The 26,018-nt window shown below is 38.3% G+C and overlaps 1 protein-coding gene across 3 annotated transcripts in view; it reads right to left on the bottom strand.

Annotated features, from left to right (window-relative positions):
• The window catches only part of PDE4D (phosphodiesterase 4D), an 801,730-nt gene that overhangs the window by 210,043 nt on the left and 565,669 nt on the right, over nt 1-26,018 (bottom strand). For all 3 annotated transcript variants that reach the window (XM_061129751.1, XM_061129753.1, XM_061129752.1), the window contains exon 3: nt 1,003-1,039. In XM_061129751.1, the coding sequence (XP_060985734.1) occupies nt 1,003-1,039 (37 nt within the window). The remainder of the gene's footprint in view (nt 1-1,002; nt 1,040-26,018) is intronic.

The following is a 26,018-nucleotide window of genomic DNA, read 5'->3' as shown; positions in this document are numbered from 1 at the left end:
CTTCCTGACCCAGGGATCGAACCTGGGTCTCCCGCATTGCAGGCAGATGCTTTACCCTCTCTTATTAACAGTCAGTGTTGACTTTAATGCTTCATGTGCTCACTCTCTCAGTTGTGTCCGACTCTGCGACCCCATGGACTATAGCCCACCAGGCTCCTCTGTCCATTGGGTTCTCCAGGCAAGAATACTGGAGTGGGTTGCCATTTCCTGCTCCAAACCTGCTTCATGCCCCAGATTAAATCAGTTTTATCCCACTCTATCCCTAGTCTGCCCATACCAGTAGCTCTCAACTTTCCCTGAGAAAATACTGGGGTTTTAAAAATTACACTGCCTGGGTCCAGATTTTTGGATTCAATTGATCAGAGGTGCAGCATGGGATAAAATCTTTCCAGGAGATTCTACTGTGTAGCTAGAGTTGAGAAGCACTGGTCTATACTAAGAACATCAGGTTATCAACTACTTTATATTCCAAAATTCTTTAGATTTTTTTCACCTTCTAGTATTTCTGGGGTCATGTGGTTAAAGTGTTTTCATGATTTGTATACCTAAAAGGAACACATAAACATAAATATGCCATTCAGTTAAATCTCTGGACAAATAGTATGTTTAAAAGAAGAGTAAATAAAGCATCAGGTTGAATTGGAATATTGAATTTCAAGCACTAATCATGCACCTAATTATACTAAATGTAATTTAATCCATGATATAGTTTTCCTCTTCTAGTGCTTATGTCAATTAAGGAAATGTGGTCCCACTTAAGTATGTCACTTGGGCAATTTGTAATTGAAGCAAAGATACTCTTTGGGTCTATGGATTTATAAGAAACAGACCAATATGGACAAGGTTATATTCTCTAGCATTGCTTTCAGATTACTTGAGTGAACCACAGAATTTGTATCTGTACTTGTGTTTGATTTAGAATGAAGTTAAGAACCAGAACTAATTCCTGCCATTAACATTTTCTGAGGACTGAGAAACCTGTCCAGCAGCAAGTGTGCTTACCTGTGCAAAGGGAGTCACAATCAGGTCATCTCCATGTCTGAAAAAGAAACCAAATCCCATATTAGATGACACTGGTCACTCTAGGACCACTTTCAAGCCATATTAAATAGTATGTTTCACATTCACAAATCCCCAAAGAGAATTACAGTAATTCCATCCTTATTCTTCAACACATATCCTTCTCAGTCACAAGGGTGAAGATGTGTCTTCTGGGATGTTAACTATTTTCCAGTTCCCTGGGTGAAAAGAGGGGCTTCTTGATCATCAACCAAGGTCACTGACAGTTATTAAGCACACAGGATATACAACAGTAGAAATGGAGTTCCAGCAGCAGGACCTGAGTTTACTCTTGGCTGCTTATTATAGGTATTACTGAGGGGCACCCTGGAAGGAGCCAGCAATGGCAGTGACTCTGGTGAGAGGTCCCTGGACCATCTAACACTGGAAGGTGCTGAGCATCACTGTGTGTGAGCCTTGGATGGGCTAGGAACTGTAGATAACACGGGGCTGCATCAGACGCTAATAAAAACCCAGTGGAACTTTTCAACTGACTCAGGTCCCAGCCGCCGTAGTTACTGGGGAATGTTACCCTGTGTGTGCTGTTGCTATAGCGACCTGAGTGACACAGTGCCAAGGATGCAGGGGCAAGGTGTCAGCATGACGTCTCTCTTGGAGGGACAGGGAGAGGCAAGGAAAGTTGTGCAACAGTCTACTTGGAAGAAAGTGAGAAACCCGGGCCCAGAGTTCTTTCGTGGTATTTCTTAGCATGAACAGTTCGTGAGAAGGATTTCCAAAATCTCCACGGGGTATTTCTTGATCTAGCTGGCTGGAGCCCTTTAATCAAAAGGGAATGGAATTATTCTACACAGAAAGCTTCCGGACATGACCCTGAGAACACTGCAGCTGAACAGTTCGTTCACTCATGAACAATTCTGGAAAGGGCTTGAGTGACCTAAAACAACACTCGGGAAATATGCTTCAGCACTAGCGGCATATGGATGACGTTAGTAAACGGATCGTTACCAATAACTAGACCAGTTGTTTCAGTCATCATCAAGTTCCACAGAGATCTTCAAATTCAAAGTGTGGGAAAAATAAAGCAGAAAAGGGATAGTACATGCTTTTAAGGAAATATGTGTTATTTTGCACCCTCTTCATTTCACAATTATGTTTTTGAGGGGCATCTGCTCTTTGGAGAGATTATGCAGACAGCCAAAATTTATCTCATTACAAAATCTAGATACTTTTCAAAGATACAGTCTTTGCTTCCAGTTTATTCTTTATAACTGCCCGACTACCAAGTTTATTTCCTAAGAACTTAGTCACCTTGACAAAGGCACAACATTATTCAAATATTAATCCCTGGAAATAAGTCTTTTAATTTTTCACATGAATTACACTGGATTTGAATCACTCTAAACTGAAAAGCATGTGAACATATGTAAAAACACTTAATTCTATCTTTGGTTATATTTCACTCCCAAGCACTGAAAATAATTTATTTAGAATATACAATATTTAGGGTAATTTATCAGTCTTGCTTCCCTTTCCCTGTCGAAGCATAAAGGAAGTTACAGTTTTAGTGATGGAGATATCTCACTCTTTTGACTTGACCAGAAATTGTTTTAGCCAAATATCTCGACTGTCTCATTTTAGTCAGAGTAGAATTATTTCCAGCATTTCAGTGGCAAATGTTCTTAATAAATAGCTAAACTTTTCTTTTCAAAATTATGTAAGGTTTAAATTATCTCTGAATATATAATGAATGTATAATTAAAAAAAATCTTTGTCTCAGTCTTTGTCAGTCACCTGCTCTGGTTAACATGAGCTGAACCAGAGTCACCCCCTCTGGTCCCTGGGGCTGGGGCAGCCTCTCCCCTTCCTCAGAGACAAAGCCTGCTGAGTTCTGAGCCAGCGCTACTGGAGGCAGGGGAATGTGAGGCTCAATAGGGCACTATTGAATATTGTTTTTTCAGAGAGGAACGACCACAGAGTCAAGAACCACTCCTTTGGCCATCCTTCTGCTACTTTTGCAGCATTTACTACAGCACTTTATTTTCTACCCTCATTTTTTCTGTAATAAGAAGCCAGCAACACTGACAAGAAACCGAAAGAGAGAAATCAAAAAGCAAACCCTCACAGAGACTTCACTGGGATCCATAAACTACTCAAGTACTTAAATGAGGAAAAGCTTCTTGCCTTCTTAACAAATTAAGTTCAACCAACAGCAGCACCTGAAAATAGAGCTTTGTAAACTAGTTCATTTCAAGATTGTGTGTGAAACACACGTGCCAATGACCTTTCCACACTATTATGACCAACCCAGAAGAAAAATGAGATGCAGTTAATTAGAAGAACATTTATACTTTATTGAGTAAAGACTTCTAATCCTATAAAGCTAAAAAGGATTAGTGGCCACAAAGTACCTGCTGCTTCTGAGTATCATGCATTGCAAATTTCAGGATGATACGTGGCTGGATGAACAAGTGCTTTGAAGAGGAGCCACAGGTTGAGGCTTACTTTCTGAATATTGTGTAGACTTTTTGATCTTCCACGCTTCACTGTCTCCGGCTATAAAACCAGAAAGTTGTTCTCCTCTGGAGTTTGTCAATAGGATTAGGGAATTGATAAACACACAGACAATGGTATTTTGAAATCCTAGTGTCTTTCTTCATTTAGACTTGAAACTATCACCTATGCATTGTCATCCTTGATCCTTCTCTTTTAGAATTAGAAACTAATTAGAGAACAAGTATATTCTATTTTTAATATGTACATTAAAATGTTTCGGGGAACCCAACATAAAAAGTGCATAAAAAGCATAAAAATGCTTCTGGGAGCCCTGTTTGACAACACCCAAGAATTAGCCACAGGAGGAACTTTTCTATTCACCACTCTTTACTCCCATGTTCACAGAAGTACAGACATAGAAAACAAACAAACAAATACGTAATGCAATATACCTGATATTTTAAAAAGTTACTATATGCATATACCAAATATAAGACTCATATCAACTATAGAAACTTTGGGAAATACAGAAAAACCTTGAGTCACCCAAAGATAACTGTTGATAACACTTTCCTTCTGGATATGTGAGCACATGTATGTTATATATGATTTTTATAGATATAAGATTTCTTTCATAATTAGAATCCTACTCTAATTCCACTTTATAGCTTGTTTTTAACACTAAACCTGTTGAATCATGAAAAATTGTACATGCCTTTATACATTTTTTTTTCATTTAGCAGTGTTTTATTCAAAAGCTTCTCAGCACCATCTAGCTGTCAGAAAGAATGGATGATACCCCTTTTTGTGCCCACCCAAATCCCAATTCCAGAGGCAGAAGTTGAACCATTTGGCGAGAGCTCCTTCTAATGATTATAATTCAGATCATGATAAGGTTTTGGTTGTTCTTTCATTTGCTTTCTCTAACCCTCTACTTAACCATGATTCAAGAAGGGTGCCCTAATATTTGAGCTCTCAAAACTGCATGGTGCCTGACAGGAACACTGTCCCTCCTAGGCAGCAGTCAATGAATTCAGTTTTTCTCAAGTTAATTCTATGTGCCTCCAATAGCCAGGAGTGGGAGGTTGATCAAAACACATGATGGCTTCCAGTTATTTTGTACCATGGGAAATGCCTTTATACTTTTAAATGGGGCTTCCCCGATGGATAGGAGACAGGGGTTCGAGCCTTCAGTCAGGAAAATCCCTGGAGGAGGAAATGACAACCCACTCCAGTATTCTTGCCTGAAAAATCCCATAGACAGGGTAGCCTGGTGGACTACAGTCTAAACAAGGTCACAAGAAGTCAGACATGACTGAGTGACTAAGCACACATACTTTTTAAATGGGCTTTCCAGGTGGCTCAGTGGTAAAGAATCTGCCTGCCAATACAGGAGATGCAGGAGATCCCCTGGAAGAGGAAATGGCAACCCATTTCAGTATACTTGCCTGGGAAATCCCATGGACAGAGGGGCCTGGTGGGCTACAGTCCATGGGGTCGCAAAGAGTTGGCCACAACTGAGCACACAGGCATACTTTTAAACAATTTCTGATGACTGTAGCCTAAGTTTAGTAATCTCTAAACTTTTCAAGCAGATGTATATCTAAATGTATTGTAATGTAACTACTAATTCTATTTTAAAATAAAATAGATTCTAATAATTGTACAAATTACTCAAACGTATTTTAGTTCATTCATTCCTTTAAAAACAACCTAGTAAATGCTTATTTTGATAAAATGTTCATAAGACAAAGCCAAATATTAAAATACTACTTGAGAAATAGTGTTCATTGTGTACTAAATAAAGGCGATGCTGAATATTTCATGCTGCTACCCTTTTTAAAAAATTGAAGTATAGCTGATTTATGTTAGATCAGTTTTAGGTGTACAGCACAGTGTGTTGTTACCCTTTTTAATTAAAATCATGAAACTATCATTTCAGACAATAAAAATATTCTTGAAACTTGGCAACTAAGACATTTTGTGAAACCATATCATATTTTTCCTAGGTATCATTTTTTAATGATTTGCTTTTCCCAAAAAATAATGTTGTTCTCTGAGAAAATATGAATGCCTCATTTAAGAATATAACAAATCTTTTTAAATTACTTATGAAGGAGGTATTATGAATTCCATAAATTCCTAGTAGACACAATACTACTGCAACAAAATAACAACAACAACAAAGAAAAACTCCTCTTCACTGTCTATCAGATTCACCTGAAAATATGGTTTCTCTGCTTCACCTTTTAGTTTAGAACTAGCTTCATTATAACTAAAAAAAAAAAAGACTAGTACTTCTACTGTGGGACCCCAGGGACTGAAGTTACTATAACAAGAAGCTAACATCAGCCACACCTGAAAGTAATCTTCTTTGTTGCTACTGGCCACTTAGAATTAAGTGACCAAGCAAAAGCTTGGTCAAAATCATAACTACCAAGAACTTGAATTCTGGCAGGAATGTCCGGGAACATTTGAGTGAGGACTAAAAATAATGTAAGTTACTCTAAGATCAAATTTAAAGCAATTCAGAACTATGTACAGCAGTATGATTCAATCTGAATTTTTTCAATATCAAATTCCAAGTCATTTGTGCATGTCTGTATACATAGTTTCGATGGTTTTTCTATAATTCTGACCATAATTATCAGTCATCAAGCTGAAATGCTAACCCTCACTTGAAAATCAACTTTGCATTTAAAATCCATACTAGAAGATAAGGTGTCCATAGGTACGTGGATTTATCTCTGGGCTTTCTATTTTGTTCCATTGATCTATATTTCTGTCTTTGTGCCAGTACCATACTGTCTTGATGACTGTGGCTTTGTAGTAGGGCCTGAAGTCAGGCAGGTTGATTCCTCCAGTTCCATTCTTCTTTCTCAAGATTGCTTTGGCTATTTGAGGTTTTTTGTATTTCCATACAAAATTGTGAAATTATTTGTTCTAGTTCTGTGAAGAATATCATTGGTAGCTTGATAGCAATTGCATTGAATCTATAGATTGCTTTGGGTAGTATACTCATTTTTACAATATTGATTCTTCCAATCCATGAACAAGGTATTTTTCTCGATCTATTTGTGTCTTCTTTGATTTCTTTCATCAGTGTTTTATAGTTTTCTATGTATAGATCTTTTGTTTCTTTAGGTAGATATATTCCTAAGTATTTTATTCTTTTTGTTGCATTGGTGAATGGTATTGTTTCCTTAATTTCTCCTTCTGTTTTCTCATTGTTAGTGTATAGGAATGCAAGGGATTTCTGTGTGTTCATTTTATATCCTGCAATTTTACTATATTCATTGATTAGCTCTAGTAGAGTCTTTAGTAGAGCTCTAGTAGTAGATTCTGGTAGAGTCTTTACGGTTTTCTATGTAGAGGATCATGTCATCTGCAAACAGTGAGAGTTTCACTTCTTGTTTTCCTATCTGGATTCCTTTTATTTCTTTTTCTGCTCTGATTGCTGTGGCCAAAACTTCCAAAACTATGTTGAATAGTAGTGGTGAGAGTGGGCACCTTTGCCTTGTTCCTGATTTTAGGGGAAATGCTTTCAATTTTTCACCATTAAGGATAATATTTGTTGTGGGTTTGTCATATATAGATTTTATTATGTTGAGTTATGTTCCTTCTATTCTTGCTTTCTGGAGAGTTTTTATCATAAATGGATGTTGAATTTTGTCAAAGGCTTTCTCTGCATCTATTAAGATAATCATATGATTTTTATCTTTCAATTTGCTAATATGGTGTATTACATTGATTGATTTGTGGATATTAAAGAATCCTTGCATTCCTGGGACAAAGCCCACTTGGTAATGATGTATGATCTTTTTGATATGTTGTTGGATTCTGGTTAAAGGAGGCAAGAATATACAATGGAAAAAAGACAACCTCTTTAATAAGTGGTGCTGGGAAAACTGGTCAACCACTTGTAAAAGAATGAAACTAGAACACTTTTTAACACCATACACAAAAATAAACTCAAAATGGATTAAAGATCTAAATGTAAGACCAGAAACTATAAAACTCCTAGAGGAGAACATAGGCAAAACACTCTCTGACATAAATCACAGCAAGATCCTCTATGACCCACCTCCCAGAATATTGGAAATAAAAGCAAAAATAAACAAATGGGACCTAATGAAACTTAAAAGCTTTTGCACTACAAAGGAAACTATAAGCAAGGTGAAAAGACAGTCTTCAGAATGGGAGAAAATAATAGCAAATGAAGAAACAGATAAAGGGTTAATCTCAAAAATATACAAGCAACTCCTGTCGCTCAATTCCAGAAAAATAAATGACCCAATCAAAAAATGGGCCAAAGATCCAAACAGACATTTCTGCGAAGAAGACATACAGATGGCTAACAAACACATGAAAAGATGCTCAACATCACTCATTATTAGAGAAATGCAAATCAAAACCACAATGAGGTACCATTACACGCCAGTCAGGATGGCTGCTATCCAAAAGTCTACAAGCAATAAATGCTGGAGAGGGTGTGGAGAAAAGGGAACCCTCTTACACTGTTGGTGGGAATGCAAACCAGTACAGCCACTATTGAGAACAGTGTGGAGATTCCTTAAAAAACTGGAAATAGAACTGCCATATGACCCAGCAATCCCACTCCTGGGCATACACACCGAGGAAACCAGATCTGAAAGAGACACATGTACCCCAATGTTCATCACAGCACTGTTTATAATAGCCAGGACATGGAAGCAACCTAGATGCCCATCAGCAGACGAATGGATAAAGAAGCTGTGGTACATATACACCATGGAATATTACTCAGCCATTAAAAAGAATTCATTTGAATCAATTCTAATGAGATGGATGAAACTGGAGCCCATTATAGAGAGTGAAGTAAGCCAGAAAGATAAAGACCAATACAGTATTCTAATGCATATATATGGAATTTAAAAAGATGGTAATGATAACCTTATATGCAAAACAGAAAAAGAGACACAGATGTACAGAACAGACTTTTAGACTCTGTGGGAGAAGGCAAGGGTGGGATGTTCAGAGAGAAAAGCATTGAAACAAGTATACTATCAAGGGTGAAACAGATCACCAGCCCAGGTTGGATGCATGAGACAAGTGCTCAGGGCTGGTGCACTGGGAAGACCCAGAGGGATGGGATAGGGAGGGAGGCGGGAGGGGGAATCAGGATGGGGAACACATGTAAATCCATGGCTGATTCATGTCAATGTATGGCAAAAACCACTACAATATTGTAAAGCAATTAGCCTCCAACTAATAAAAATAGATGGGGAAAAAAAAGGAAAAAAAAAATCCATACTAGAAACAAAAAGGAAAAACTCCAAATGGAGAAACGAAATTACAGCCCTTTCCTCAATTTTAACAGACAAATGAGCTAATACCTATTCTACGAAAACAGGTGTATGAGAACATCCAAGTTCTTAACTTTATGAGGAAACAGTTTATGTACTTCTAACCCTTTCTTTTGGCCTTGAATTGTAATTTCCTAATAGACTTGAATAGTAATTTAAACTAACCTCCTTTCCACTGATGCTCAGCAAAATCACTCAATGTTGATTTCAGCACTGGGGGCCCTTTTAATATGTTCTTATTATTTTTTATTTCTTACATGGGCTTTCAGTACAATTACTTTGAAAAATCAGAGTACAAATATCCAACAAACTGATAAATAGTAGTAATAATAATTTCAAACAATTATAATTATTATAAAAGAATGTGTGTGCTCAGTCACTCAGTTGTGCCTGACTCCACAACCCCATGGACTGTAGCCCTGCTGGCTCCTCTGTCCACAGGATTTCCCAGGCAAGAGTACTGGAGTGGGTTGCCATTTCCTTCTCCAGGGGATCTTCCTGACCCAGGGATCAAACGGGCGTCTCCTGCATCTCCTGCATTGGCAGGAAGATTCTTTACCACTGAGCCACCTGGGAATCCCCTATAAAATAATAACAGTAATTAATATTTATCAAACAATTACTATGCACTAGGCACTATGCAAAAGAACATTACACTGATTATCCCCTTTTAGGTGTGTGTTTTTTTTTTTTTTTTGTAGATTAGTAATGGGAGGCCTAAGAAGGACAAAAAAATCAAATGCCCATGGCGTGATGGGGCCAGCATTCAAACACAGGCAGTATGACGCTTGATGGGTCTGTGCTTAAACACTGTACAATTTGGCATCAGTAGTGGCACTTATCAATGCCAAAAGCACATTCCAAACAATCCCTAATCGCTAGTACATTTTTCATTTCATGAAGCTGATATATAAAGACAACAAATGAACAGTTAATGTAAAAATGCAGAACAAAACAAAACAAATCACTAAAATGACTCACAAAACAGTCTCTATCCATCTACTGATTTTCACGTCCTTCTCCCCTAAACTAAAATAATAAGATGAAATAAAATAATTTTTGGTTTCCTACTGAGGTGATAATTCTGGCTGAGAGTTCAATATCATATGTTCATATTCAGAGTGCAGCAAAATTACATGCATGTCCTACTTAACAAATGTCTCAGGAGATGGCATTTATGTGCATATGCATGTGTATGGAAATACTCCCATTTAAATATATTTATGTATACATTGTGTGTGCATTTGAGTGCAATCCTGGAGAAAGTATTTTGATTTTCTGCCTCTCTATTTCAAATAAGGGAGGATAAAAGTATTGTGGAGGAAAAGGTGCATCCTTATCAGTATAAGGAGAATTTACTATATTATCTGTACCACTCAAGGTAAAAACCCTTCAAACACCATCCGCTCTGCAAAATTTCATTTTAAGGTATATTTCCTAAGATTAAAAGCATATAATGTCAATGCAAGGTCATCAATTGTAACAGATGTACCACTCTGGTATCAGACAGAAAGTATATGAGGAATCTCTATGCTTTCCTCTTAATTTTTCTGTGAAACTAGAAATGCTGTCCAAAGTAAAACCTTTTTAAAACATAAAGAAAGAAGTTATATCACAGAACTTTAGAAAGGAATGTGACTTTGAAAGCTATACAGTCTTCTAGAATTTAAATCATTTGCTCACTTCTTACTCACATTTTAAGAATTAAGGTCTGGCCTGATATTTGACCAAAAACATTTTTAAAACAAAACCCCTCGTTTTTTGGCCCACGTATGCTCATACCACATGCATTGATAAGAAAGTAAATGAAACTGGAGCTAAGGCAACATAAGCAAAAATTCTCTAGTCTTCTTTGTCATAAGACAAAATTTAAGGTTTCATTAGAGAATACACATGATGCCAATAAATGGCCTCAAATTTGTTACTTAAATGACGGCATGAAAGATGATCCACTGTCAAAATTATACAGCAAATGGTTTTCAAGATGGAAGAAGTTAAAAACAATTTGTGGACATAGCGACACTCTCTGAGCCTATTTATTTCGTGTAATAAAAGCCAATATGAGAAAGGGATCCTTCCAGGCGTGTTGATGGCACAAATCATTGTCATGTAATGGTGATGCCTGACCTCCATGGAGAGGGAAGAAGGACAGGAAAGGGTTGAGTACACAGCCAGCTTTCATAAGCGTCCTCACTCCATTGTAGGAACAGGTTCTTCTTTCCTAGTTCATCTTATTTGACAGGCCCATTCTTAATGTCAGTGGCCCTGCCCGCTTGGTTTTTCTCCAGGATGGGTTCCCAGGGAAAAGATTTATGGGTAGCAAGAACAACAATTTTTTAAGATCTGCAAGAGGTAAAACAATTCCATAGATTAAAAGAAGGGTGTGATCAAAAAGACAGGCATGAGAGTAGGATGCTTTCCGTGCAAATACTATGTACCAGATCCTGCTCTACTGACCCATGGAATTTAATTCTGATGCCTCTGCATTAAATGGATGCTCATATTCCCATCCTAAGATAAAGAACTGGGTTCAGAGAACTTGAGTAACTCATTGGCAGTCATGCGCAAGTGGAAGAATTCAGTGGTTTCCAAAAATGCCAGGCTGAGACCTGGTTCTTGCCCAACAGAATGTTCACTGGCCTTTGTTAAGAAGAGAATATGAACCAAGGAGTGAGGTTTTTTAAAACAAAGCCACATTAAAAAAAAAAAGAAGCTAACTGTACTCCTTCAGAAGACTCATTTATTTTGAGAATATGTGCCACTCTCTTTACAAAAAAAATCAAGTGAAATGCCTTTGGAAAATAAAATGATTGTGTATATCGATGGGAATTTCCTTGTTAAATAAATAAAGTCATTTATCTGACAAAGTAAGCACTTAGTAACCCAGTGTCAGTCCCCACATGGTTTCTGAAGTTTTATTGAGTCACAAACTCCCAAGGCATGAAAATGAGCAGTGGAGCTGGATTTAAACCCAGGCCTTAAATGCTGTTTCACTTCTACTGCACCATGCTGCTTTCTGCATGCACAAATGGATTCAGACTCTTCTGAAGCCCCATAGAAGTCCATATTCTAGATTCTAGAACAGCACGGCCCAACAGGTGTTTGCAACGGTGGAAATGTTCTCTTTCTGCACTAAGTCAGTATCTACCAGCCACAGTGGCTACTTAGGGCTGAAAATGTGGCTAGGGCAACTGAGGAACTGAAGGCCACTTTTATTGAATTTTAATTAATTTAAATTAAGAGAAATCTGTCACCTGTGGCTAGTGACTTATCATCTCAACTGGGCAGCTTTTGAGCAATTTTTACAAAACTTCAGTTACAAATTTTCCAAGGAAGACTATGTTTTATATAACCAAAAAAAGTCTACTCTAAGCTTAAGGACAAAAGAGCACTGATAAATTAACATAACAGAAATTCTTGATTATTTGACAAAGACTCTAAGTGGAAAGATCTGCCAAATTCCCATCAAGATTTTCCACCCATGAAAGGGAAATAAAGATTTTAGTTCAACTGCTTTAATTTTTCTATTCTCACCTAGAGGCTACTGTATCGGCCAGCAAATGCCAAGAATGGTCCAGCAGCAGCTGTTGGTCGATATCACTATGTTCTAACTCACATTGTGCATGTGTGTGTATGTACATGCTCAAAAGACAGACTTTTGAGCAGAATTTTGTGATTTCTAAAAGTGAGCTAATGATACTTTCTCATTTCCTTACAGGACTGTTTTGAAGATCCACTATTGAACTTCACAGGAGAATCTTATGGCAACTATAAAGATTATACGGATGCTAGGCAAGTGTAAGAATAAATTCATGTATACAGTTCAGTTCAGTAGCTGAGTCGTGTCTGACTCTTTGCGACCCCATGGACTGCAACACGCCAGGCTTCCCTGTCCATCACCAACTCTTGAAGTTTATTCAAACTCATGTCCATTGAGTTGGTGATGGCACAGGAAATTCCCATCTCATCCTCTGTCGTTCCCTTCTCCTCCTGCCTTCAATCTTTCCCAGAATCAGGGTCTTTTCAAATGAGTCAGCTCTTCACATCAGGTGACCTAAGCATTGGATTTCAGCTTCAGCATCAGTCCTTCCAATGAATATTCAGGACTGATTTTCTTTAGGATGGACTGGTTGGATCTCCTGGCAGTCCAAGGAACTCTCAAGAGTATTCTCCAACACCACAGTTCAAAAGCATCAATTCTTCTGCACTCAGCTTTCTTTATAGTCCAACTCTCACATCCATACATGACTACTGGAAAAACCATAGTCTTAACTAGACAGACATATACATCACTTCCCAAAGAGTCTACTGACACTAAAAATCACACAGGGTGAAACATGGTAAATCCTGTAAAAATCCTGAACTTAAACTGATAACTTTGAGGTTTGTTTGTGAATCTTTGCATCATACTTTCACCACTCTTAGAGTGCTCCTTTGTCTGGAGGGCTGGGTTATAGGCAAGCTGTCTGTCTGGGAAACATCAGGTTCCTTTCCTAGAGAAATAGTACAGATGGGCTGCCTGAGTGCTAAGTTGCTCAGTCATGTCCGACTCTTTATGACCCCCATGGACTGTAGCCCGCCAGGCTCCTCTGTCTATGAGATTCTCCAGGCAAGAATACTGGAGTGGGTTGGGTTGCCATGTCCTCCCCTTCAGGGCATCTTCCTGACCCAGTGATCAAACTCATGTCTCTTATGTCTCCTGTGTTGGCAGGTGGGTACTTTACCACTGGTGCCACCTGGGAAGCCCACACGATGAGCTTTCTTCAAACAAATGTAAGACAAACAAACAAAAAACACCAACAAACAGTGAAACATGTAGGAAAGTTTACCTACTCTCTAGAATAGGTGGGAAAAATGAATAGGAACTTCAATATAATGAAGATAAATAATGAACATTGAAAGATGTAAAACAAAAGTATGTTGCTAACACACGGAATTAACTCTGTGATTTGTTGCAAAAGAGTTCTTTTACCAACTACCTTCTTTTTTTTTTTTACTTTCTGTAAAAATAAACTCATAATTGAAAATAATAATGATTGAATGAAGGTTTTACAAAAAAAAAATAACCACAGAGACCTTTAGATAATACATAAACCATAACGCTTGTTTTCTGATTTTTCTGACAAAAACCAAAAATGAAACAAAGGAACAAAAAAAATAAGCAGCCAAACAAAACAGCCCTGATGCACAGAACAAACTCAGTCTGAAATTCTCTGAGTCCCAAAGGAAAAATCAACGTTGAGACACAGAAACATGAGATCTGTATGCAGCCCTGTTCCCCCTGAAAAGAAAACTGGGAGCTAAGAGGACTTGGCCTTGGGACCATTCATAACATTTACTGGCAGACAATGTCAGGCACTGACCTGTTTAAATGATCTCTTGTCACAATGCAGACTCCTACATTTGCAGATATGCCAACAGATGTCCTTTTTTATTCTGCTTTTAACTTATCTACTTCCATGGACAGTTTGTAGGAGTTAAGGTCCTATATATGTCTAGAGGCTAACTATCCAGAGCATGTGTGCTCACTCACTCTTTCATGTCTGACTCTTTGCGACCCCATGGACGGTAGTCCACCAGGCTCCTCTGTTCATGGGATTTTTCAGCCAAGAATACTGGAATGGGTTGCCTTTTTCTCCGCCAGGGAATCTTCCTGACCCAGAGATCAAACCCATGTTTCCTGTGTTTTCTGCATTGATTTTTCAGCAGGTAGATTTTTTTTTTTTAACCACTAAGCCACGTCAATGACAACTAAGTTTTATTTATCCAAGGTTAAGAAAACCCTGAAGTCTTAAGACAATGAATGGAAAGCTGACACAAATATCTGAGAGAAACCTCAATAGGAAGATGGAATAATTGGGGATATTTCTTCAGTGAATCTATACATCAACCATGCCACAAAGTGCTAGGAATCTGATAATAAAGCCCAGTGTTCGATATTCCTAACTTGTTTTTTTCTGAAGAAAAACCACAGATCTGGTTGAAGGCTCTTTATTTCCTATTTGTAATAGCATATTTTAAAATTTTCATCTTATAGGGATTTAGAGAGCATGACTTAATAATAATCCCTAGTATATTTTATCTCATGAAGCACATCATATAAATGTTCCAATAGTGTGAATATGTTTCCTTATATGGTGCATAAAACTGTACAGATGACATTGAGAACAACTCACTAAGGATCTTAGACTGACAAACAAAATCAATATTTAAAGGAAATGATGTGTAAATGGAGATAGGAATTTATACAGGAATCTCAATAATGACTGGGTAAGTCTGCTTTTCTATCTGGATAAGAATCTAGATTATTTTTTTTCATGACAAGAATGTGTGATCCAAACAAAATTCTTTGACTTGTTGTCATGGATCTATGGTATCTTCAAGCAATACCCAGACATGGAATAGGTACGGTAAATATTTGTTAAATGAGTAAAAGCATGAAATTCTCATTAAAAAATGCAGCCAATTATTAATAATACATTTATTTAGAATGTGGTAAAAGACACAGATTGGTTACCTCCGTTAGAAATCAAATTTCTTCTTTCTCCTGATCTATCCACTTCATTCCCACAACTCACTGTCAAGATTTAAAGTTCAGGAAATTGTAATTTTATAATACTAGAGAGTGGTTTTGATTTTAGTTTTCTTTAGCTGGAATCAAGATGGCCAGGAGAAATATCAATAACTTCAGATATGCAGATGACACCACCCTTATGGCAGAAAGTGAAGAAGAACTAAAGAGCCTCTTGATGAAAGTGAAAGAGGAGAGTGAAAAAGATGGCTTAAAGGTCAACATTCAGAAAACAAAGATCATGGCATATGGTCCCATCACTTCATGGGAAATAGATGGGGAAACAGTGGAAACAGTGGCTGACTTTATTTTTTTGGGCTCCAAAATCACTGCAGATGGTGACTTCAGCCATGAAATTAAAAGACACTTGCTCTTTGGAAGAAAAGTTATGACCAATCTAGACAGCATATTAAAAAGCAGAGACATTACTTTGCCAACAAAGGTCCATCTAGTCAAGGCTATGGTTTTTCCAGTAGTCATGTATGGATGTGAGTGTATGGATGTATGGATGTGAGAGTTGGACACATGTATGGATGTGAGAAAGCTGAGCACCAAAGAATTGATGCTTTTGAACTGTGGTGTTGGAGGAGACTCTTGAGAGTCCCTTGGACTGCCAGGAGATCCAACCAGTCCATCCTAAAGGAAATCAGTCCTGAGTGTTCATTGGAAGGACTGATGTTGAAGCTGAAACTCCAGTACTTTCGCCACCTGATGCAAAGAGCTGACTCATTTGAAAAGACCCTGATGCTGGGAAAGATCGAAAGCGGGAGGTGAAGGGGACAACAGAGGATGAGATGGCCGGATGGCATCACCGACTCTATGGACATGAGTTTGAGTAAACTCCGGGAGTTGGTGATGGACAGGGAGGCCTGGCATGCTGCAATCCATAGGGTCTCAAAGAGTTGGATACGACTGAGCGACTGAACTGACTGACTGAGTACATAGAGGAAAGAGTGCTGGGATAAGAAAGCAAGTGGGAGGCCCTGGGCCTAGTATCTATAACTAATACAACTCGATCCTCTTGTGTAATGGCCATTTGTCCCTTACAAGAAGTAAGAAGACTTTATAATTTTCAACTTGGTTCATTCATTTAGGGCCATATTGCATTGAGAGCACTGTGTAGGTTACTGTCATTTTTTCACTGAAGATGGTTTTCAAATTTTCCTGATTTTAGTTGAGTAATTATTTTACTTCACACTGTGCTCTTAGAGGTTATGTTCTTTGTATTCACTGAAAAATAAGCCAGCTCTTCCTTGACCAAGGTTGATTTGAGTTTGCTCCCTAGCAGGAATTTGAGCTCATAAAAATTGTATAGTGATCACTTTTCTTATTAAGATACCACTCTCCCCACTTTTTGTAAAGTATCAATATTAAGTCTGAGGTCAAAACTACCTGCACAGTCAATCATTTACAAGTTTCAATAGTTTATCTTCACACTGCCTTTTTCTCTAAAGTTATGGGAGTTGAGGAATGCTCAGGTGACTTTTTTTTTCCCCCCACAATTAAAACTAGAGTTCAAACACTTAGAAGCATCCTGAGTATGGAGGAAATTCAGAAAATTGTATTCTAAATATTAGGGTAAACTCTCCTAAAGACATAATAGAATTTTAGTAGCCTTAGCATGAAAATAAGGGATTACTAATAAGTTTGGTCAATCTCCATTTTTTTCCCCTCTGCCTTAAGAACTTTTCATAACTAACATTTGTCTCTACATGTCCCCTAAGGTCTCAGGATATATCACTTCGGCAGTGATAAGCAAGGAATATTATTAGAACACATAATTAATTTGCTATTTTCAAAGACTGGAGCATAGTGCAATGATAATCAAACAAATATTGTGGTAACACATTAAAATGGACTATTTTTACCCTGTGGCATTAACAAACATGATTATCAAAATGTCAGAATATTAGAACTTCCTTTTATGATTTTTTTAGTATGAGATTAGGAATATAAAATGTGTATTCAGCTGCTATTTTTAATTCCTTATTTTAAAAATCAAAAAAGCATATTTACCTAATTTATAAGTATTTTTTGCCATTTATGGATCTCTTGTGTTTTGAGCTAGAAATAAAACAACCCCAGGGACTGGAGAAAGAAGTGGAATTTTTTAAAAAATTCAAAAATAAGAAAGAAGGTAGCAAAACAGTATTCTAGCAGCCAATGATGTTAGAATATTCTGTCAATAGACTTCTTGAGATTTAAAGGCTGTGTGAGTTTAGGGTCTGTATCAATACCCTAATAACAATAATAATGATAATAACTTGCCAACCCTCAAGGACTGGTAGAGAAATCCCAGTTTATCTAGCTCACTACCAAAATAATATCACTCTTAGCAAAAACAAACTATTTTGTCTACCTGAGGTAAAGAATAGGATAAATTATCAATTCTAGAGCTCATCCAGAAGTTCACAACTGTGAATCTACTGAATTTTTTCCTTTCTCTTAACAAATATCTCTTCACACAGAGATTTGATTTAACTCCAGTCCTAAGAAAATGAATAAATACCTTAAATAAGAGGTTCTTAAACTTTCTCAATTCATGACACTCTTAGTATTTCAATAATTTATATCCTTGGTGGTTCAGTAATAAAGAATCTGCCTGCAATGCAGGAAACTGCCTGAAATATAGAAGACTCGGGTTTGGTCCCTTGGTCAGGAAGAACCCCTAAAGAAGGAAATGGCAATCCCCTTTAGTATTCTTGCCTGGGAAATCCCATGGACAGAGGAGCCTGGCAGGCTACAGTCCGTGGGGTCACAAGAGTTGGACAGGGCTTAGTGACTGAAACCACCAAACCACCACCACCAATTTTCTACAGCACCCCACCGGCCAAAAGAAATAACTAATAGTGGTAATTATTAAGAGTTCAGTTCAAACTATTTAATATGGTTCTGTCTCAACAACTGAGCACCCGTTGAGTACTACAGAACTTCTCACTTGGGAAGGAGCTTGCACATTGGCTCCCTCGCTTCCTGGTTCACACTGATTTTTGTGCAATGCTTGCTTCTATCACAACAATAGTCAACAACCCAGTTTTGCAACGATATGATGTCACTGAACAAAAACTAACGGTCTAAAGTTGAAAATGGAAACTATTTCAAGCTATTCGTTCTCTAGGCGACTGACAGATGTTTCTGTGTTTCCCTTGAAAACTGAAAATAGCTGTCGCACCCACATGAGCTCCCCGTGGTGGCCCAGGATACCTAAGCCACTCTGGCTCTACTGTCAGTTACTCTTATACCATTGAGTAAGGAGTGAGAACACTTCCTCAGTTGGGAAAACTCCGCAAATGGGCAAGGAATTATCTGACCACAGCTCCTTTCTATATTTACATAAACGTAGTGCTCTTGCCTGGAGAATCCCAGGGACGGGGGAGCCTGGTGGGCTGCCGTCTATGGGGTCGCACAGAGTCGGACACGACTGAAGTGACTTAGCAGCAGCAGCAGCAGCAGAGGACTTTTACACCCCACTCCAGTACTCTTGCCTGGACAATCCCATGGACGGAGGAGCCTGGTGGGCTGCAGTCCATGGGGTCTCAAGGAGTCCGACACGACTGAGCGACTTCACTTTCACTTTTCACTTTCATGCACTGGAGAAGGAAGTGGCAACCCACTCCAGTGTTCTTGCCTGGAGAATCCCAGGGATGGAGGAGCCTGGTGGGCTGCCATCTATGGGGTCGCACAGAGTCGGACACGACTGATGCGACTTAGCGGCAGCAGCAGCAGCAGAGGACTTTTAAGGGGCTTCCCAGGTGGTGCTAGCGGTAAAGGACCTGCCTGCCAATGCAGGAAACATAAGAGATGTGGGTTTGATCCCTGGGTCGGGAAGATTCCCTGGAGAACAGCATGGCAACCCACTCCAGTATTGATGCCTAGAGAATCCCAGGACAGAGGAGCCTGGCAGGCTATGGTTCACAGGGTAGCAAAGAGTTGGACACAACTGAAACAACTTAGCACACGTGCACAGAGAGCTTTCAAACGGCAGATCAAGGTTAGAAAAGAGAAAGATGCTCATTAGTGTTAATAAGATCTAAAAATCTAGTTAGGTGAAGCTACAAACTTTTCAATAGATCCAGTGAGGACTAGAATCTTTGTTTTTATTTTTATTTTCAGAGATAGCTCAGTAAGACTAATGAAGAATAATGTAACCTATAATAAAAATGAACAGATATATAAGCAATCATTCTTCCTTTTTCAAATTCAGTACTAGAATCTACACCACCTCTACTCAATAGTCATAGGAAAAGACCAAGAGCAGCTACAACTGAAAACTCACAAAGGCTCAAGAGATGGTGAGGGACTTGCTAACTGCTAACTGGTAAGGATGCTGAAGCTGAAACTCCAATACTTTGGCCACTTGATACAAAGAACTGACTCATTGGAAAAGACCCTGATGCTGGAAAAGATTGAAGGCAAGAGGAAAAGGGGACAACAGAGGATGAGATGGTTGGATGGCATCACCAATGTGATGGATATGAGTTTTGAGTAAGCTCCGGGAGTTGGTGATGGACAGGGAGGCCTGGTGTGCTGCAGTCCATGGAATTGTAAAGAGCTGGACACGACTGAGCAAGTGAACTGAACTGAACTGAAGGAAAGGGCAGAAATTTGACATGGGGTTGGGGGATAGTGGTTCCTGGCTGGGAGAATGCCCACATGGGACACTGCAAAGGCTGTTCAGTGGATCGTACATTTCTGTATGGTGACAGGGACTAATTAGCTAGACCACCAAGTGTGCCCTAGCTTTTTATGGTACATCGGGTCCACTCATCTCCTCTTCATGGCCCCTCCACACCTTCCCCATATGTATCAGTATGTAAGTACAAGTAAAGAGCTAATTAGATTATCAGGATTCTCTGTATTACTGTTTTCTTAACAGAAGATGGGGCCTAGAGGTCCATTACACAGATGAACTGAAAAATATTCTTTTTTGCATTATTATTGGAGTATAATTGCTTTGCAATGTTGTATTCACTTCTGCTCTATAATGAAGTGGATTAGCTATATGTATATATACATCTTCTCCCTCTTGGACCTCCCTTCCCATTGCACCCATCACAGAGCACAGACCTGGGCTTCCTGGGCTTTATAGCAGGTTCCTACTGGCTATCTATTTGACACATGTATGCCAGTATTCATTGCAGCACTATTTATACTAGATACGACATGGAAACAATCTAAATGTCCAATACAGGTGAACAGATAAAGAAGATGTAGTAGTACATATATACAGTGGAATATTAGCCATAAAAAGGAACAAAACTGGGTCAAGTCTGTAGAGACACAGATGAAGTGTTTGTCATACAGGGTGAAGTAAGTCAGAGAAAAACAAATGTCATATATTAACACGTATGTGTGGAATCTAGAAAAATGGTACAGATGAACCTATTTCCAGGGCAGGAATAGAGGCACAAATGTAGAGAATAGACATGTAGACCCGGTATGGGGGTGGGGAAAGGGTAGGACACACTGGGAGATTAGGACTGAAAACTGCTTTTAACTGATGTGGTTTGACTGACAGTTTGCATTCAATAAACTCTTAGTTTTATGACTAAATTCTGTTTTTCTTGTCAATGATAATACTCCTGGTAATTTCCTCAGTGGCTCATATCTGAGTATTGGCAAATGCAAATAACATTACAGCATTAGATCAAAAGCAACAACAGAAGTAACTATTATCCAGAAATTAAGGTAGTTTTAAATGCATTTTGAAGAATTTAAGAGGGAAAACTACATATATTTTATGCAATTATCCATGTATTCTGTAATTTTCTCCATGTTTCTTCATGACAGCATAAGGGTAACCTGTTATACTACTTATCTTATAAGTAGTATTTCCTACTTCTATAAAATACTTGTTTACTCTTTATGATAGTTCAAGTTTACTTTTTATGTATTTATTTCTTTAGCATACTCATGATAATCATTAAAAATTTACCTATGTCTTATTAGTCTTAAGAATTAAGTTGCTACTTGGAATATATTTAACAAACTATGTGACAGGCTTCTGAGCAGAGACTGCCAGGAACTTCTCTTCTGCCTTATACAAGCTAATTTTTTTTTAGATGTGGAATTTAGCCTCATACTATAGACTTGAGTCAGTTGCATATTTTCCAAAGAGCCACTTGCATATTTTCTTTATTACTTCTCTGACCAATTTGAGCTTGCATCTTCTTTCATGCTTAAACTATAATTGAAAAATAAACTTCCACAGTGCCAAGTTATTCATTTGGTCATTGGCTTTGGTCAACAGGTACTTCGGTTCCTCAGCAGTTTTGCCACAATAGTTCACTTTGTTTATGACATTAGCAAAATAATGTTCTCAGAGAAATGATCAAAATGTGTGTGTGCTGTTAAAGAAGTTTAAGGACCTTGGGTCTTTCACCTGTAAAATGGCATCAATAATGCCCCTCTTCATAGGACTGAAGAAAGGATCAAATGAGAAGCACGATGAATAGAATAAATAACTAACCATTTCAGTCTTATCTTCCTTTTCACTTTACCAATAAATTAAACAATTATATTTCAACTTAAGGAGCACTTAACAGTTTTATGAAAAATTTCATTCAAATAGATAATCATAAACCTTCATTGCTACTGTTAGTATTTGAAATTTCTAAGGGATTTTCTTAATAGGAATGCTTAACTAGTACTCTTAAGTATAAAATAATCAAGTGATTAAAATATATAATACTATCATTCTCTATAAAGTACAGTTGAAGTATAGACACCAAACAATCTTCCCAGCATTATCATGAACTAGATAAGAAAGTGGAGGTTTACATATGGCTACATGTGGAGTCAAATGAGGATAAAGGATAACACTTTACATGTAGATGGTTTGTGTAGCATCACATTGAAGATTGAAACAGTTAGTTATTTATTCTACTCACCCTGCTTCTCAGAGAAACTTCATCTCCCAGGTAGGAAGAATCCTTTCCAAGAGTCAGTTAGTATCAAAGGAAAACCCTATTGCTCCAATATAAATACCCAGAGGGAATAAGAAAGCTGATCATGTCAAGTCATTATTTTTCAACAAAATATACAGTTGCATCATGGTCTGATAGATTTGTCACTTACGATAAAGAAACTCTTGAATAGGAACAGGGAAAACTGAGGTCATCCTTGTAGGTTTGCTTTGGAAAGAAAAGTGCTACTTAAACATGAACAATTATATGCTTTTCATAAGAAGCACAGACGCATGTGCATGCGTGCTTGGTTGCTCAGTCATATCCAATTCTTTGTGACCCTTTGGACAGTAGCCCACTAGGTTCCTCAGTCCATGGGATTCTCCAGACAAGAATAATGGAGTGGGTTGCCATGTTCTCCTCCAGAGGATCTTTCCGACCCAGAGATCGAACCTGCGTCTCTGTGTCTCCTGTATTGCAGGAGGATTCTTTCCCACTAAAGCACTGGGTAAGTCCCATATGGATACACGCTGGCATCCAAAAATCAATGTGCTATAATTTTAGAAATTAGAATTTGCAGCTACATCAAATAGAGCCCACTAGCACACCATGGGCTTGTCCCTGGCTTCCAGCTAAAGCCAAATTGTTTCACCTTTGCTAAAGTTGGAAGATACGACTTTCAACCTGGTTCTTCATCAATTCAATATTACATATTATTATCTATGGGGTTTTTCAGCAATTTTCTTTCTAGTATTCTTAACCTATTCTCTTTCTATATTTTTTAGGTTTTTGGGCCGTACCGCAGAGCTAGTGGTATCTTAGTCCTTCAACTAGGGATGAACCTGGGCCCTGGCAGTGAAAGTGCTGAATCCAAACCACTGGACTGCCAGGAAATTTCCTGTTCTCTTTATAATTGCAGTGTGGCTCTTTCAAACTCTGCCCCCTATTCTCAAGCTGCCCCAGCCTCTTTCCTTTAGTTATCAATGGCTATACTTTCTTTTTTAACTGAAGTACAGTTGATTTATAATGTTGTACCAACCTCTGCTATGCAGTAAAGTGACTCAGTTATAGACATATACTCTTTCCTATACTTGCATGAAGAAGCAGATATCATAAACCATCAATTCTCTAAATATTTCACCCATCCATCTCCAGATTTATATTTCCTCTTTTCACTTTTCTTCATTGTTCGAAAGAATGCAGTACTTGTCTGTACTACTTTTCCAAGGTTAGTCCCTTCACTTGAGCTCATGATCATACTTTTGTTAGCAGCTACAACTCCATACTTAACCCTTGTGTCCCACAGCTTACCTGTTCTGAATTAAAAAAAGAAATTCCCTCGAACTCAATTCTCTCTCAAGCAACTTTAATTCTCTTTTCCCTTTAAACTTACTAATCTTTTATAGAGATGCTTGTACTTGCTGATATCTCCACTTTCAATTCAATCTTCCACTAATTCTATTCTTCCAATTCTACTACCCCACTGAGATGCTTCTTGCAGTCGTCCTCCCAAACTCAGTCATTACAAACCGTAATTGGTTCTTCAAATTTCTCCTGATCCTCTGCAATGTTGTTTCTGTTCTCTGTCCTTTTCCTTTAACTGTTGTCTTGTTCCTCCTATAGCTCCAGCCTCATTGTGTAAAAGGCAAATTCCTTATGTTGTCTACTTTCTACCCTGTCCCCATGTCAACATCATTGTTCATTTACAAGTTTGGGGTCAAAACTTCAGCATTCTCTTTGGTTCTCCTTGCCCACTGGTTATCTCCCTACACACACACACACACACACACACAGCCTCCTGCCTCTGGATTAAACTGTCATCCCACCCCAACTCCCTTGGTTCTCCTTGCCCACTGGTTATCTCTCTAAACACACACACACACACACACAGCCTCCTGCCTCTGGATTAAACTGTCATCCCACCCCAACTCCCTTGACCTGGGCCTCCATCGTATTAAGCCTGCTTTGTTTCTATGAATTTCAACATGAACGATTTCCCTATAATCACTTCACTTTACTCAATCACTCAACAGTAGAGTAATCAGAAGCAGTGGAATCAAGAATGGGATCACATGATCCCAGCTAAACACCTCTGTGATTGTATTCCAGTCTTTCTCTCTTGCCACGTTTTCCTACCCACACCAATCAAACTGTCATTCTTTAATTGAGTTATGATTTTCCTCACCCCACGTGATCCAAATGTTGCCCTCTTGGCCTGGCTTTCCCTGGTTGGCAAACTCTCCTTGTCCTCTCCCCTTCTCTTGTAGTTGTGTAAATGCCTCAAGGATGGTGCTGATCACATTTTATGACAAAAGTCTAAACAGTCAGCCCTCTGCCCTGCCTCTTCTCCTACCCCATGCAGACTGGAAGCTATGAATACACCACAGTTGCTCAGAAAGTATTTTTATTACGTGTGAATGAATAAACAACCATCTTAAATTTCAAACCTAAGAAAACAAGACAAAAATAACAGAAATAGGACCAATGGGAAAAGGAAGTTGTTTTGTAATGAAGAGTGGACACCATCAATACAATGAATTAAGGATGAATATGTACACACTGGGGCCTTCCAGATGGCTCAGTGGTAAAAGAATCTGCCTGCCAATCCAGGAGATGCTGGATTGATCCCTGGGTTGGGAAGATCCTCTGGAGGAGGAAATGGCAGCCCTCTCCAGGATTCTTACCTGGAGAATCCCATGGACAGAGAAGGCTGGTGGTCTACAGTCTATGGCATTGAAAAGAGAAGGACACGACTAAGCACACATGCATTCATGCATGCATGTGAGTGTGAAGGAACAGTTGAACAAGGAAGTCCAAATCTCTAGCAGGCAATGAGGTGCTATAGTTCTGGAGCTCAACTGAGGTTTCAGGGCCAGAGATACTGAGCAGTAAGTCATCTGATGAAAGCTGATAGCTGAACATATACATAAAAGAATTTTCCAAAGCAGAGAGAAAAGGGTCAGCGTCTATATGTTGGAGATAATACGTTAATGGGTGATAGGCAGAATCAGTAAAGAAGAGGGCTCTGAGCAGGAAGGAAGAGAGCCCACAACAGTGATGGGAGTTAGATTAAATGCACTTTGTATTTCCTCTGATAACTGGCACCATAACTTCTACTTTATGGGTGATTGATAAATATTATTTGAATTGGAATGGTTTTCAGAGGTCAATATGAATTAAAGATACATTTCAGAATATTAAGGCAACACAACATATAAGGATATACAGCAAGTAGATGTGGATCTTGGAGTGGGGTTGGAAGAATGTGGAGAGATATAATTATGGAAGAAGGTTCATTGCCAAAAAAGCAGATTAAAAAAGGAGAGTAAATTGGGTAGTTTTTGAAAGATGGTGGAGACAGGTGCACAGAGGTAGGTAATGACATGCTTTTACCCGTAGCCTGCAAGGCCAACAATTAGGACTTAAAAAATGTTTTTTCACTAATTATTTGACATAAAACCTGTCATTTCATAACATTATTAGTTATTTGAGATTAAGAACCCTGTCTTAGAGATTTCTTCTATCTCCTGTAATTGTCAAACAAAGACAGTTACACAATGGGAATTTTGTCATTCAGAACCTGAATCAAAGTGATTGTACTTTAGTTGCTCATTCCTAGGGAGAAGAGAGTATCATCATTTTATAACTATTAGTAAATGGCAACCAAGAGCCATTTCATTTCTA

Source organism: Dama dama, chromosome 25 (assembly GCF_033118175.1).
Source record: "Dama dama isolate Ldn47 chromosome 25, ASM3311817v1, whole genome shotgun sequence".
Lineage (NCBI taxonomy): Eukaryota > Metazoa > Chordata > Mammalia > Artiodactyla > Cervidae > Dama > Dama dama.
The sequence above is the reverse complement of the archived record's forward strand: the minus strand, read 5'-3'. Positions and strand labels throughout refer to the sequence as shown.